General features: G+C 35.5%; 1 protein-coding gene across 1 annotated transcript in view; it reads left to right on the top strand.

Moving 5' to 3' along the window:
- Window positions 1-15,552, top strand: part of LOC100648300 (probable G-protein coupled receptor 158) — a 162,879-nt gene that overhangs the window by 27,718 nt on the left and 119,609 nt on the right. The window contains exon 2 of the mRNA XM_020867195.2: window positions 13,960-14,143. Within this exon, the coding sequence (XP_020722854.2) occupies window positions 13,960-14,143 (184 nt within the window). The remainder of the gene's footprint in view (window positions 1-13,959; window positions 14,144-15,552) is intronic.

Below are 15,552 nucleotides of genomic sequence, written 5' to 3'. Positions count from 1 at the left end.
TGTATCGTAAAGAGCCAAAGGTTTCTTGGAAACACGATTTATTTACATTCTCAGGGCCGGCGCAAGGCGGGTTGAACGCGTTCGCTGGAACCCGGCCCCGCGTTTTGGGGGGCCCCGCGGTCTACGAAAATTATCCAATTAAAAAACACCGATTTTGATTAACTTTTTACCGAATGATGATACCATTAACAGATGCAAGACATTTTTTTGGTAGCGGTGATTCAGTTTAAAGGAGTGACAAAAATCATCAAGGTTCGGTGTAACTCCATAATGTCCCCATATTTTGGAAACTACTTTAGATAAAAAAATCCAGGCGCTTTCAGAGAAACGTACTTTTTAGAGAAATTAAAATACATCAATAGTTCTTTTGCAAAAGTCGTACAGATTGGATTCAAAAACTGCTTATAAAAAGTATATAATATATGTAACAGCATTTATAAATAAATAATTCCTCGTTGTAAAATTTAAGCGCAGAATTTGAACTTGTATTCAGGCCCCGCAATAATTTTGAACCTGGCCCCGCAAAAGGTCACACCGGCCCTGTACATTTTCATAGAACCATCGCGCCATCTGTCGTGTTCGTATTTATTTACGCTACATTTCATAATGCGCGTTATCCTATCTTATATATATGTATCTGTGGAGGTATTGTCATCAAGAGTTATTGCCACTTGGCATTCTATTCATAACTACTTCGCAAGTTCGCGAACAAACAAAATGATAAACGACACGCTATTGTAAAATTGAAATGGCTGCTTCATAGACACGCTGAGCAACCCTTGGATAGGGATATTTCAATCTCGAGTAGCTCTGCATTTCGCTGTTGCAAAATTAGAAACGCGATTTTACCTCGAATTTTATTTAAAAGTAACGTTTAACGTTAATTAACGTAGCAAAGATCCAGTATTTTTGCTTCTTTGTATCGCTACCGTTTGTATTTCTTTCAGCAGGATGAACAGTTCTGTTTCATATGGTTCGTCAAATCGATACGATACAGTTGCCATGGTACGGTTTCTAACGCACAGAATTATAATCCAACATTCATCGTACGTTTCTTGATTTTATATTTGTCGAGCAGAAAGCAACGATGATCGTAGGTATTGGCTTGGCAACTAAGTGATCGCGGATTTTGCCATTGCCACCTAATGGCAAAATCCCAACCTGATAGATAATTTAATAAAATAATTGTCAGGTAATAAGCGGATACGTAACAGGCAAATGAAAGAAACACGTAGCCGCGCGAAAGAGTAAGATAAATGAAAAACGTAAAACAGATAGAAATATGTATATGTGCACGTTAGAATGTAGCTTCAGAGTGAAATGGTATCACGCTAGATTGACCCCGTTATCCTGAAAAGAGACGATCATTTAGAAGTCATGAGGATCGGATAAAAGACCTTTACAAATCCCAGGAAAATTCAAATTCGAATCGCAGCTGATAGATGGAACATTCAGGTTGATCCTGAGAGTATTCCAGATCGACGAGTTCCCTATGAAACCGTGTGTGCCTCTATTTATCCGCACGAAAGCCCGGAACACTCATCTTCCATTCATAGCCAGCCACCTTTTTCCTCTCAGCCTATTCAGCCTCTGCACGTATGCAACCACACTCGATCGTACCGCGATCCGTATCGGACCGAGCGGCCAACCAATTGTCGATTAGACAAGAGACTTTTCCCAGGGCGCACAGGTCATCGATACGCCACTGTCGATACCGTTCTTTGTTACTGTGGCGCCATCTGAAATCGCGATTATCGGAATGAAAAATTGCCCAACTTGATAAGTTGGCAGAATCATGGAATTTGATATTTATCTATGCTATTTGATATTTATCTATGCTCGGAGATTTTATCGAGGGAAATTTGAAACCAGCGATCAATTTACAGATTGTGGATTCGCTTGTGAATTTTTCGGAAATTTAAAATTGCAAAATTTCATTTAGCAAACGAGACAAATTTCTGTTCCAATATAAAACTCTTATATAAAATATAATCTTCTGTCCGATTGTACTACAAACGCATCTGCCACGCCCTCTACGACCTTTACGTATTAAGATCTAAAATCTCTCGAATCGATGTTTCCATCTGGATGAGCTGATGCAGTTACGAGCTGGTCGTAAGAAGAATTACGAAAAGGACGGGGCTCTTGGGTCACCAAGAACGTCTACCTCTGTGGTTTCGTGTTTTCAGGTCGTTGGATCTGTAACTGGACGAGAAAGGAAATGTCAGGATTATTTATAAGATGATATTTAAAGGCGAATCCTCTTTTCCTCGATGAATACGAAATTATTGGCGTAACATGGCTGATGCCTATGATAGCAAGACGCTCGATTCGTATTCTAAACCGAGACTGTCGACATTCGGAATTGTCCAAGTTATAAGGTGCGAAATTGGTATTGCCAGAATTTCGCATAGTCGAGATGATACCGTGTCACATTACAATTGATAGAATTTCAAGTTTCCTGCAGCTTGCCACTGGCATCTGAAATTTTCAAACTCTAGCACTCGAATCCTCTTGGACTAAATTTTTAGCACCTGGACATCGATCGATCGTGCCTCGCTGTTACAGTATTTCGAAATGAAGTTTCAGGCTTCGAGAGTGTTCCAGAATTCCCACCAAATTCCAGTGTAATATTCAGAAACTTTTTCAAAGAATATCGAAAATTAACAATCATAAGTTTATGAACAACTTGAGGACACAGTCTGCTAGCTTCGCTTAGTTTCCAGTACCGCGATGTCGACCTAACCTAACTTCACGGTAGAGTCACTCGACTTTTAAAGGTTACAGCATTGCACAACCGGCTTCTCTTGTCCACCAATGCCGTGTTACGTTAATTTATAACGGTGACAGTACATGGACATTCTTCCATCACACCCACCGGTATAGTTTCTATTGGATGAGCCTGCAACGATTAGAAAAGGAGGCCTCGGTCAGCACCTCGGGACCAGCGTTTATTCGATTATCCCCCAGCTGAAAAGTTAACCTGACTGGTGAACGACAGACTGGCCGTGGTAGAAAATATGTTTAGCCCCGTTTGCCGATATCTAGCGGTGTCTGGTCGCACGATCCAGGTCGGGCGAAAATCTAATCGCCACTTTTGTAGCAAAGAGCTGTTGAAATCTGACAAGAAACTTGGGTGGCTGATGTGAAAGGTCAGTGTAGTCCAGCATAATAAGCACGGCCTTGTAGCTGATCGATGCAAGTGGAAATAGTATTGACCAATGGTCGGATCGATTCCTAGCTAGACCTGTCTTATGGAAGCCAGTATTTTTATACTTCTTGTGCTGAATATCCAGGCCATTTCTTCATTTAATTCACTACCAAGATTTCATTTAGCCTTTGATTAATTTCCCATGGAGCAAAAAGTTTCGCGAATGGAAACCACTTTCATTCTTATTAGACTGAACCATTCAAAAACAATCTTTCAAATTACCTGCAAAGTAATATCTAGGCAGTTTGATTAATTTTGGTCCGATCGACTAATTTCGTTCTTGTCGGCGGAAACTTATTCGATCTTCGTTACAAAATCGTTTAAAAAATAACTTTACAATTTAGAAGCTTCAATGTAGAGTGTTTACGTTGTTCAATTAATTTTGATGGCACAAAAAGATCTCGTCAGTGGAAGCTTATTCGATCCTCGTTAGGTTAGGTAATTTGAAGCTAATTTGGCCTTTGACAAAATTTGATTCGACTAAAAAATTTCATTGTTTCATTCGCCTGCTTCCATTACTTATGAAAGTACAAATGCCTTGATCAATATTCCGACGAATTTCAAGTTAAGAGTATGAAATATTCCTTTAAATTATCCAGCCTGAATTGGATCCGTGCTAGAAATACATGTCACCAATCCCAAGTCAGGTGCCTTGGAACACGATAAATGTTTCATCGTTCGCTCGACCGAGAATAAAGCTATTTCGACCGGGATCTTTGTTCCTCTTTCCAATTCTGATCAATAATCTAACGTGATCCTGCTCTAGAAATACATCGGACCGCCTTTATCAAGAATGTCTCTGCAAACATGGCCGTAGGTCCAACAGGGATATACCGACAATTGTTCACTAGTTCATAGTGATTTTCAGGTTGAAAATGGCTTTGTAATTGAAAGCAGCTGTATTAATACAGATACCCAATTGTATAGTTTTAGTACAGATACTCAGTCGAGCGTAAACTTCGTTTAGTTCTACTTTCAAATAACTCGAGATTCATCGACTTGACAAATGGAAGCAGATGGAAGAATTTTAATAGGTTCGCAGTGGCCAAGTGGTTTTATGGTCGAATTTAACTCACACCCGGTCTAATTTTATTTCGAGCAAGGAAGAAACAATGGGACAAAATTTTATAGGAAAATTGGAATTTATCTTGTATTTTATATGCACAATTATTTCTATATTTATTTTTATATTCGTTATATACTTTCTGTTAGTGTTAGAATGTTGATTTTAGAATTTCTGCATTCGACGAGTACGTATAATAAAATTTTATTCAGGTGCTTGGCTACAATGTGTAAATATATATAACTGTTTTTATCAATATTACCATTTCGTCCAAATTTATTTCACAAAGATTTTTCTCAAATGTCAATCACAAAGTATTAAGTCGCTAGAATCCAGATAACCTACCTAGCTAACCTAAAAATTGACGTTTCAAACCGGTCGAATATTTTCTCCAGGACTCAGCTCTTTTCATCCATAAATGGCCTTTTCAAGTTTGGAATCTAGAGCAGCACGATTATCCCCGGGCACGTTCTCTTTTTAATTAATTCGCATTAACCACGGCCCAGTCTGGTATTTGATAATGAAAGCCACCGTTTGGAAGGCTGATCGTCGTAAAACGAGCTGCGTATCTCAATCACGTGATCACGAGGGCAAATCCTGTTTAAGCTGGATACAACACCGCCGCTAATATCGTTTCGTTATCGGCTGGAAGTGTCGTAGCCCGACGATATATCCAGATTTCTCCACGATTCAGCCAATATTCACACGACCTTCTATTCCTCTGTTCTCGTACTTCCCAATAAACCTACTATCCTCTTTCTCTTTCTTTTCCCAGGAATAATCTAACTAGGATACAAAGACCTTATTGGAATCTGTCTGATCTGGACTGAATTCACTTATCGAACGATGAACGGTTATTTATCGCCTAATACGTCCAAAGAAAGCAGAAGCCATCTTGCTCCCTTCATCTACATACGCGTCTCTGTAAAGTTAGGTTAGGATCTGAAGGTTTTATCTCGTTTGAAGTTTCAGGTGGCAGGATTGTATGGGGAACATAGGGAATATATAGTCCCATTTTTTGATATAATATAGGTGAAATTATGGAGTTAATTAGATCTTATTAGACTGTAGGTGTTTTATTCACAGGCCCATTGTTCTGACCCAAGCAATTTTAATTCTCCTCGTCGAAAATCTATCACCACAGCAATATTAATATTAATGAAACAAAAGGAAATAGAAACACAGGAAATTGAACTAATTTCTAAGAATAAGCTTTGCTAGATTTCCATTGGAAAGGTTCGTTTGTAATCAAATACTCGTTTGGAAATTGTTTCTTAACTCTGTTTCATTTTCACGCTACCATCGCTTCGGACAAAAGGGCGAAAGCTGAATTCACTTAAGAAGTTTCCATTTGGCAACTTTAAAAACCGTTTTCCAATTAAAAGCCTGCGCGAATTCGGCCGGAAGTGAATCAGCATCACTCGTTGGAGCAAAGTCGAGCGCCGTCTCTGTAGCTTTTCTAAGAGCTGCAGCTGTACCGATCCGCTCGAGGAGAGAGTTCGAACGAGGTAAAAAAACAACGCGGCCCGATTGTCCGGCGCTGCGTAAAATCTTAGTGGTTGATAAATAACGAGACAGGAAAAATACCGCTGGTGTTCCACTCTGTGTCTATTAACGGCGACTTAAATTATTGTGGTATGGTTGTTTTAAAAGACACAGAAAGAGCATCGTAAAAGCAAAGGTACGAAAGAAACGACAGAGGAAGGAACTGGCCCTTTGGGAAATCCTTTGATAACATCTGGAGAGACCCTAGATTATTCTGTGAAATTGCGGCGCGAGATGTGTCTGGTGGACTACTAATTTGTAGGGAATTTATGTAACGTCTTAAAGTTTAGTATGTTCACTATGGTGTGTTTAAAGATGATAATAATATATATATTATTTTGTTTTAATAAAATTAATATAGTACCTGAATTTTATTAGTCAAATTGGTCAACTCTGTTTCTTGAGAATTTCTCTATTTCGTTTGTATAAGTTGACGATTAACGTTCTATTCTGAACAAGCTTCCATAATTCTGACTTATTCCCATAAAGATACCTAAGAATATTAAGTATGATACCTAAATATGCCAAGTATATTTAGATATATTACTTAAGTATATTACTGGATTAAAACTTGTAGAATTACGAAACTTCGTTACAAAACCTTCTACATAAATTCTTCATGTAATCTAATCAACAATTCATGGGTTAGGTTAGGTTATCCTAGTATAGGTTAGAATTCATGCAATATTTACTCGAACCGGCTGTTACGTTACTTTGCGTAACTAGATGATAAATATCAAAGTGTCAGAGTTAATTAGCATAGGTGAAAATGTTAATTACCAACTAAAGAGTGAGGTTATATTACGATCTATCTAGTGTTCGAGATTAAACCAACTCAATCTTAAGAACAACGTTAACGTGGGTTTCTTAATTTTGCACCCTATGCCTACGCCGTCGGGTTGGCATTGCTAGCAATTCGCATCTCCGAGATGTTCTCTCGAGTAACTTAATACTATGGTGCCCTCTGAGTATTCCTAAGGGAATTTTTGGGTCACCGTATATTTTCAGTGTTTATAGTTCCTTTCTCGTAGCGATGGTCCAAAGAATTTGCAATTTAATGATAACCACCCGAAGCCATGTTGGATATCGTGTTTTATGAATAAATGGTTTGTATCGATGTGAACGGTCTGTACAGAAGTCTTTGAGCCATTGACAATATAAAATCACATCTTACTTTAATTCGAAACTATCGATATTTCGCTTTTTCCAAGTCGTTCTTTTTCAATTCTATCTAGCGTCTCGTCGAATAGTTTTTCAACAAGTTCATTCTTCGATGAGATGCGAATTATTTAAAAAGTTTGTCTCGAAAAATTCCCTTTCAGACCAATAGAATCGTCCTTCAAGGAGTATTTCTACATCAAGGACGCGGAAGATCCAATTCTATTTCGCATGACCGTTATTTATTCCGCTTAATCCTAACCTCCATCATCGCGTTTTATACACCCACGTTTGAGGCCTGTTTCACCTACTTCCTCTCGCCAGCTTCTGTCCTCTTTAAATCTTCCCGCAAGCCGAATCCCAGATTCAGCTGCTGGTATATTCGCTAGTGAGAGCTAGGAATAGTTCCAAATGAACATGGATGCTCGGAAATATGGTTTCACGGAGATTTAAGGCGAAGACGAGATAAGGTCTTGAGAAAAGCATTTTCACACAGATAGAATCCAAAAGTGTGACATTTTGTTCAGTCGAATAATCAGCGCAGGAGTTAGGTCAGGAGTGAGGTTATGCGGTAGGAGGGACTTGTTGAGATATTTGACTCCACGGTGTCTCATTACGTCCTTATAACAGTGGGAAATCTTTCCATAAAATATTCAAAATGATCACAAGTTGATTGCTTGATAAATTACAGTATATCAGCAGTCACTGTTATTAAGTATATCTAAATTGATCTATATTGTGTCATACTTGTTATCTATGCCTGTATTATATATTGTCTATTATCTATAATAGAATCCAATTCTAAAACGTGAATAGTAATTAGCACAATAGTGGCCCTGGTAACATGATGATGGTAACACTGTTTGTCTTTAAATGTAGGATGTGTATATATGTAAAGAGGATTGGTGTGCTTATGAAACAGAATTAGGTTATTTCTTGCTGGTATGACGAGCTGTCCTTGGTTAATTATCTCGAATTCTTTTTCTGTAGCTGATCTGTTAATTATTAGTTAAGTCAATAAAGCGGATAGTCTATTTCACTGATTATTGATTAAGCTTATACACGTTTGAGGATGCAAATGAATGGGTATGCTTTTTCCTGAAATGTAATTGGGTCATGTCTAGGTTTCGGTTAATTTAATTGAAATTTTGGAAAGTCTCTTGTATTATAATTAATCTGATTGAAATTCATAGGTGAACATCCCGTATGTTTCTCTGTATTATTACACATTGTGAGAATTTTTGTAAAATCTGTAAATTTGAATTTCCCACGAATGCATAAAAAATGTGTTTCCCCGATCTACCAATTTTCTACTACCAGGACTGGCAACGTATTGTCACTCAATGAAAAAGAAACTCTGAACAAAGCACCAAGGGAATTGCGGTATATATTCAGCTCATCCATAGAAATGAAGCTGTATTCCAGCAACCAGATACATGTAAGTATCTGCAGTAAAATAGATCGGTCATTCTTAAAATTTGTGAATTTTGTAGATATTCCAATATTTGTAAATTTTGTAAATATTATCAAATTTGTAAACTTTCTAAGTATTGTAAAATTTGTACATAAGGCTACCCAGCCGAACCGATATCTATCATCAAGAATGACAAAAAACATTGTTAGCTAACAAAGAACATACTGAACAAAGCACGAAGAAAATCGCGTTATCTTCAGTCGATTCGTAGAAACAAGATTGTGTCCCACCAACCGGATATAAGGTGGCTACAATAAAGCGCAGTGATCATAGTTAGTCCATGAAGCGAGTATAGGTTAGGATCGCGCGATGTAAAGTTATCGTCGAATAAAGCGGGCTCAACGAATGGAGACAATGCTGTCAGGATTCCAGTGCAAATAACGTTTCTCGCATTCCCCAGGCCGGAAGTAGGGTGAGACCGATAAAGCCCGAGCAATTTCGTCCGGAACGGAAGCTTACGGCAAATAAGAGCGTTATCGATAGACAGAGGAGGAAACGAAAGCGGCTAAGGAAACAACGGCTTCGACGAAACGCTATTTCCGTCATCTGCTCGACCCTTCGCGGTAATTTCCTTCCCTGTTTGTGTTTTTCAACGGACCTTTTACTGGCTATTCTTTTCTCCCCCTCTCTCTCTCTCTCTCTCTCTCTCTCTCTCTTTCTTTCTCTCACTACCTTGTTTCGCTTTAACTGTAGTTTGATATACATGGCGGGTGTATACAAGTATAAAAGAAAGTTTAAAATTAACACAGTATGAATTTTTGTAACGGGTGTCCTATACTAATATTGTACGATATTGGTAGCAGTCATCTACAGCGGACAGAAGGTAGTTTATATGAAGTAAACAGTACAAAAGGCACTACAATTTTACTACACGATTATACTACGGGATAGGTGACTGTTACCAACACAGTAAAAAATATCAAGTCTAGTTAAAAGTAACCAAAATCCATATGCACTGATTTTTAAACATTTTTGTGTCCGCCATTGTCTTCTGTAGCGTACATTACATTTATTCATTGATCTTATTAAATATAAATTCATCTTGTAGAATTATAGTATGCACCTTTATACTTCCTACTTTATAAACTTTCTCTTCTCACTGTACTTCCCCGTGTAAATCATAATTATCCGCTCGTTATTGAGGTTAGGTTGATTTTGAAGAGGAAATTTTAGGTGTTAGGAGTGAAAATTATAGTGTAGTATGGGGTTGGAGAATATTGTGAGGAGACAGTTCTCGGTTTTAGGAGGCGATGAAGCTTTTAGGCAAGGTTAAGTTAGGTTATTTAGAGTAATAGCGCGGGAAGTGGTTTCGTATCGCCGTGGATCGAATGTACTCTACGTGAAGTATTTAGGAATTAATAGTCATCTCGCGAGAAGACAATGATAGTGATGGAGATTTTTAAAAAATTGAATTTTGAAGAAAAAAGATTAGGGGAAATAGAAATGAGAAATAAAGAAATTATAGAAACGTATACAAAAGTAAAATATTAATAAATCGTAAAAATTTCCATTTTAATACTCATCGTCAAAACTGAAAGATTTAAATATGTGAAATTTGACTACATAGCTATTAACCTTAATTAAATTAAAATTTCTTTTTCTGAATTTGTTAACGTTTTCTAGTTTCTAAATTATTCTTTATTCTTAATTCTTTTTTAAATTCGTCGAGATTTAAATATGTCAGTAAATCGGAAGAAGATGATCCGTCAGTACAATTCGCTTGCGACAGCTGTACAAAATATTCGTCGATATAGCAGTGTGCCGCACTATCTCGTGCAACAATAAAACAGTCACCAGATTAAAAAGTTTATGGAAAACAGGGGCAATAAATCAAACTTTATCTTGGCTTGCAACTTTTTTTGATACAAATTTCCCATTTTCCGCGAAAGCATTCCAAATCTACGATTCCAAACGCTTAACCAATTTAACAATGTATAGTATTACATTGGGAAAATATGAGATAAAAAAGTGCTGTAAAACCAGCAGCACAAATTGATTCCTTTTTTCCTGCTTGTCTTTTTAGTATATAATATCGTAAAATATATCAATTGACAAACTCTTCCATTCTTCAAAGATAATATTTCATTATACGAGGCATATTCCATGTAAATCGAACATAACCTTAACTTTACCTGATTTAACTGAAACCTAACCTATACTTGGCGAAACCTTCACCCTTCATGATCGTATAATGTACATTTCATTTAAAGTTCGAATATTATGGAAAGCCTGGGGGATAGAAGATTTTAGTTAAGTATGAGTAAAGGTATTACGATTTCAAAATCGATTTCACGTGATCGAAGTTCATCGGAGAGTTGAGGAGTGGGGTGGGCCAAGGGGAAATGTTAAACTTCATCCAGAATTCGTAATCTCGAACAAAATTCTTCTGTTGCCTCTTCTGTCGATGAACGAAGTCGAGATACGAGGGGAACCACCCCTTTTCCACCCTTCATGCTAGATTTCTTTTAAGAGCCCGAAGCTGTAGCCTGTCGAATCGACGATCAGAAATGTATGGAAGTTGAATTTCTCACCTAACGCGTCTCGTATATTTTGCACGGCTTTCGGATTCGAATATCGCTTCAAATCTTATGATCCAAATGCAAGAAACGGAAAAATCGTCGATACCGTTTCGTTCATGGAGAATCTCCACGTTCTATGAAAAATGAGATGCCGGGTTTGAAAAGTACTTACTTATAGAAATCAAAAAGAGAATTCCCTTTCCTACTTTTTATATGTTACAGTTTTTACAGATCTGTATAAGTACAAATGATAGATTTTGTTACTTACGTAGATTGTAGATTTTCGAAATTTCAGTCTTCGAGATCTTTTATTTATACAGATTACATGTACGAATTAGTTGTGCAAATTTTTCATATAATTATTTATACAAATTATCGAAATAAATTTTCAGAGAAAATTTCCATTTTGTTAATTAAACTATTAATCAGAGAAAGTCAGAAATTCAATACTTGTGTTGAAATGAATATTTAATATTTATATTGTATCATTATCGTCTTTAATATTTCATGTTTCGAATATTAAAATGAAAATATTATAAAATTACGTAATATAATGTAATACCGAATAAATAAGAAATTTGTATTGTTATCGTTCTCCTTATGTTTATATCATTATTAAAATATTCACATTAAATGTGAATTTATATTTTCTATTTCCATTAAATAGAATTTTACATAAAAGATCAATATTCTTGTAATTCTTGTTAACGTAACTTTTTCCTTATATATATATGTAATTATAGTAATATGCACGTTACATTATTTCATAAAATACACTGCAAAAACTACCGCGCGGGACAGGCTGGACGTAACTTTTTATCGAAGATTCCCTATATACGCGAGTTATTATCCATGAACAGAATGAAAAACGAAATCGACAGGCTGACCATTGTTACCCAACGAGAGAAGATGCGAGAAAATCTGCTTCGAGCTGTTAATTAATTCTTCCGCTATTGATCATGCTCGGTAATATCTCGTCATTTTATATTTCGCAGTCTCCTCAGGTTCACTCGATATTTTCTTCGTTGGCGAATGAAAATCGTGAACGTATAATCTCCCAATAGACACCAGAAACAAAGGGAAACGAAATCGTCAGATGTGCCAGTGAAATGTATTTAGTAAAATACAAATACGAATAACGATACGAAAATATCCGATATGTCCATTGAAAAAATCCTGCTTTGTGTCTTTAATTTGAAAAATCCTCTGTTTGTTGGAAATATATTTGAATAATATGCCGGATCAAAATATAAAATATACTGCGTTTTTGTAAAAATTTTCCTTGTCCATTGCACGATACGATCATTGAAACCGTGAACATTCAATAAAATTGATATGTTGTTAGAGACTAATATTTGATAGATCAACGTAGGTTATTCTGTTCTTCTCATTTTAATAAATTACATTAAATTTATTTACGTTAGATGTATGAAATAAGTTCCTTGTTCGATCATACGTAATTATTAGACTGCGGATTTTTATGCAAATTAATTGAACAAATGGAATTTAAGTAGAAATTTATTTCATCCGTTGAATATTAAAATAAATACTGTACTTTGAATATGTTGTATATTTCTGCATATTTTCCAATTTTTAATCTCCTATAAATACGTAAAAATCCGCAATCTAATCTGGCTTAATGTCGACATTAATATTAATATATAATTATACATACTTTTGGATTATAGATGACTAAGGATTTCGACATTTATGCAGCCGTTTTGTTTTGTTATATTCAAACGCTTATGGATCGGATAACAGATGATGTATACACTCAGTTCATGTATTATTTTCCTTATATTGTGACCTAACGTTCAATCGGCGCTAGCGTTCTGCGTTCCACGATTTCAATCAGTTCGATTTGGGTAAACATCGGGGACGGTACAAGTGACGTCGGTCGTATCGTTCTGCGTTAGTATTAAGTAATACGTATAAAAGCTTCGCAATTTAGAAATTTCTCTATTCTCTTCTTCACTGTGCCGACCGAATTAATTAGTTTTAGAATATTTAACTTCCCTGTGCGGTTCTGGTGATAAATATCGTTAGTGGTTAGTGATAAATTTCAATACATTTAATCTAGAAACGATCTAACGTAAACTGTTGCTGGCCCATTGAAGTATTGCGAATTTTTATCATAGACATATCGTGTAAGCGTCAGTAGTAAATTTTAATTCTAAACGACGAAAATAAAGTTAACCTTTAATCTGTAAATGTGAATATTTATATATTTCGACCGGGTTAAGAGTTTCTCTCAACGTAACGTGTACAAACCTTTCTTCTGTCGCCTAGAAACAGTTATTCGACAAAAGTTTTACGATAACCTTAATTTAGAAAATTTGATAGTGTTATATGAATGTTTTTGGATCTCTTTTAACAAGCATTAACTGCTGAAAATGCATAGGTTATGAAAGACTCAGGTTTACAGCTTTTAGGTTAAAATGTATTATCATTTAAGGATTAAAAATACGCAGTCTAGTATTAATGAATATAACCTAGATTATTTTTAATTTAACCTGACTGTTATAATACCCGTTTAAGTATTATAGATTGCCAATATAAACGTGATACACGCCATATGTCCGTTTTAAATGTCTACACGCGATTATTTCTATAAATATCAGAAATAGGAAACAATGTTTCGGATGAAAGTTGTTCGACGTATGTATGTGTGTTGTGTGCAAGACAAAAGAGAACAACGCAATGTTTTCATATTTACGTTTCCTTTGTCTTTCATACGATAAGTTTTACAAGACCAGAGGCAAACTATCTTTCGAACTGTTCATTTATCGACTCGAGCACCTCAATACCTTTTTGTAGAGAATTACAAACTGCGTTATAGAAGTATAGTTTCATTTAGAAAAGTTACATCACTATTGAATTATCTTATTTGTGTTCTATATTCTATACATTTAATCTTAAATTAATAAAATAGAAATATACTTACTGTCGCGTAAAGTTTATTGAAATCCATTGTTATTTCGTGGTTCAGGTTTCCACACGTATACACTGAACGAAACGACGCATACGGAACGCGAGGAAGACGAAATCCTGACGGTGAAATACGAGGATGGTAGATGGTCGAAACCCTACTACGATTGCGGCGGTGGAAATATTTGGATGTTGACCTACACTGTCCCCTTTTTCGGATACATCAACGACACCTACTTTTTCAAGTAAGTCGTTTATATTATATAAATTTCGAAATTGCAGTGGTATATGTTGGAAATGCCAAAACCGATGATTTTCAACGTAGACAGGAAACGCGTATATGGTTTTTTAGTTCTAGGCTTATTTCGTTTATCTGTGGAATTTTATAGATGTTTCGAAAGGAACATTTGTTCGATAAATTTCTCAATCGCGTAGACTTTTCCTTTAAATAATTTTGTTTTAAATTTAATTTTATCGAGGTGGTTTATTTTATAATATTCCTTTTTTAAGCTGAATCTTTCATTAAAACTAGAATTCCTCTAAATCGTGTACCATTCGAATTTTACGTAAAGTAATGAATAATACAATTAGTATAATTAATGCAATTTCGTTCAATTTTTTATATTTATTTCTTTTACAAGGAAATGTCTACCGTGCCTAACATTTTCGTTTCCTGTCTATTGTAATTTACCACTATCGTGCTATTAATTTATTATATGCATTATCTATCTACGCTTGCTATTTTATTATAACAAATAAATCGAACGAATCGAAGAATCTCCGAGAAGGAATTTTCAAGATTTCTTCTAATCCTCTGCAAATTTAACAATATTGCAAAATTGCAATATCTTCCTCTTTTATAGACACCAAGTAATTTCTTTCATGATCAACGCAATGTAACTTATGTTTGTCTCGTTTATGGTACTAATATGGAGAACTATAACAGGCTATATAATAGTCTTATTAGAACTCATACGTCACACTGAAGATTTATAGATATTAAATTTGATACCAGATTTATAGAGATAGTATAAATTTCTCTCCATCGTTTTTCAGCGTTTCAGCTAATATCCTTCGATATATTTGTCAAAAAGATTTTTACGATAAAAGTACAAGTGATCGTTGATATCAGTGATAGCCGTCGACGACGGTATTCGCCATATTGTTCGATAATAAAATTTTTATTCGTTCCGTCGTGCGACTAGATATTTTAGAAATTTTCGAAAAACAATAGGAATAAATTTTTTAGTTTCCAGTATAAATAAATAATTTTAATATTTGTTGACAATAAAGCGTTGTTCCGTTCGTTGGGAGCTTTCACGTCACGAATATAGCTTTTCAAATCGCTTGCGAACGAAGCGGCTTATATATTCTTCTCCCCCCTCTCCCCCTAAGAGTTATTACAAAAAATTTTTTAAAAACTGTGCGGCAATAGCTGGAACGATAGTGGACGCGTTTTTTAACTATGAATTCCTTAACTGTCGATCGTCTGCATTTTGTAAACTTTCCAATAAAACTTCTTCCTCGTTTTTATTCTATACACGCTATTTTGGGCAAGTAACGCTGTACAAATATGACATTTTGTTTCATTAATCTATTAACCAATTGATGATGTATTAATATACAAGTAGCAATTTGAAATTATTTTTAGTCT

Source organism: Bombus terrestris, chromosome 16 (genome assembly GCF_910591885.1).
Source record: "Bombus terrestris chromosome 16, iyBomTerr1.2, whole genome shotgun sequence".
NCBI lineage: Eukaryota > Metazoa > Arthropoda > Insecta > Hymenoptera > Apidae > Bombus > Bombus terrestris.
The sequence above is the reverse complement of the archived record's forward strand: the minus strand, read 5'-3'. Positions and strand labels throughout refer to the sequence as shown.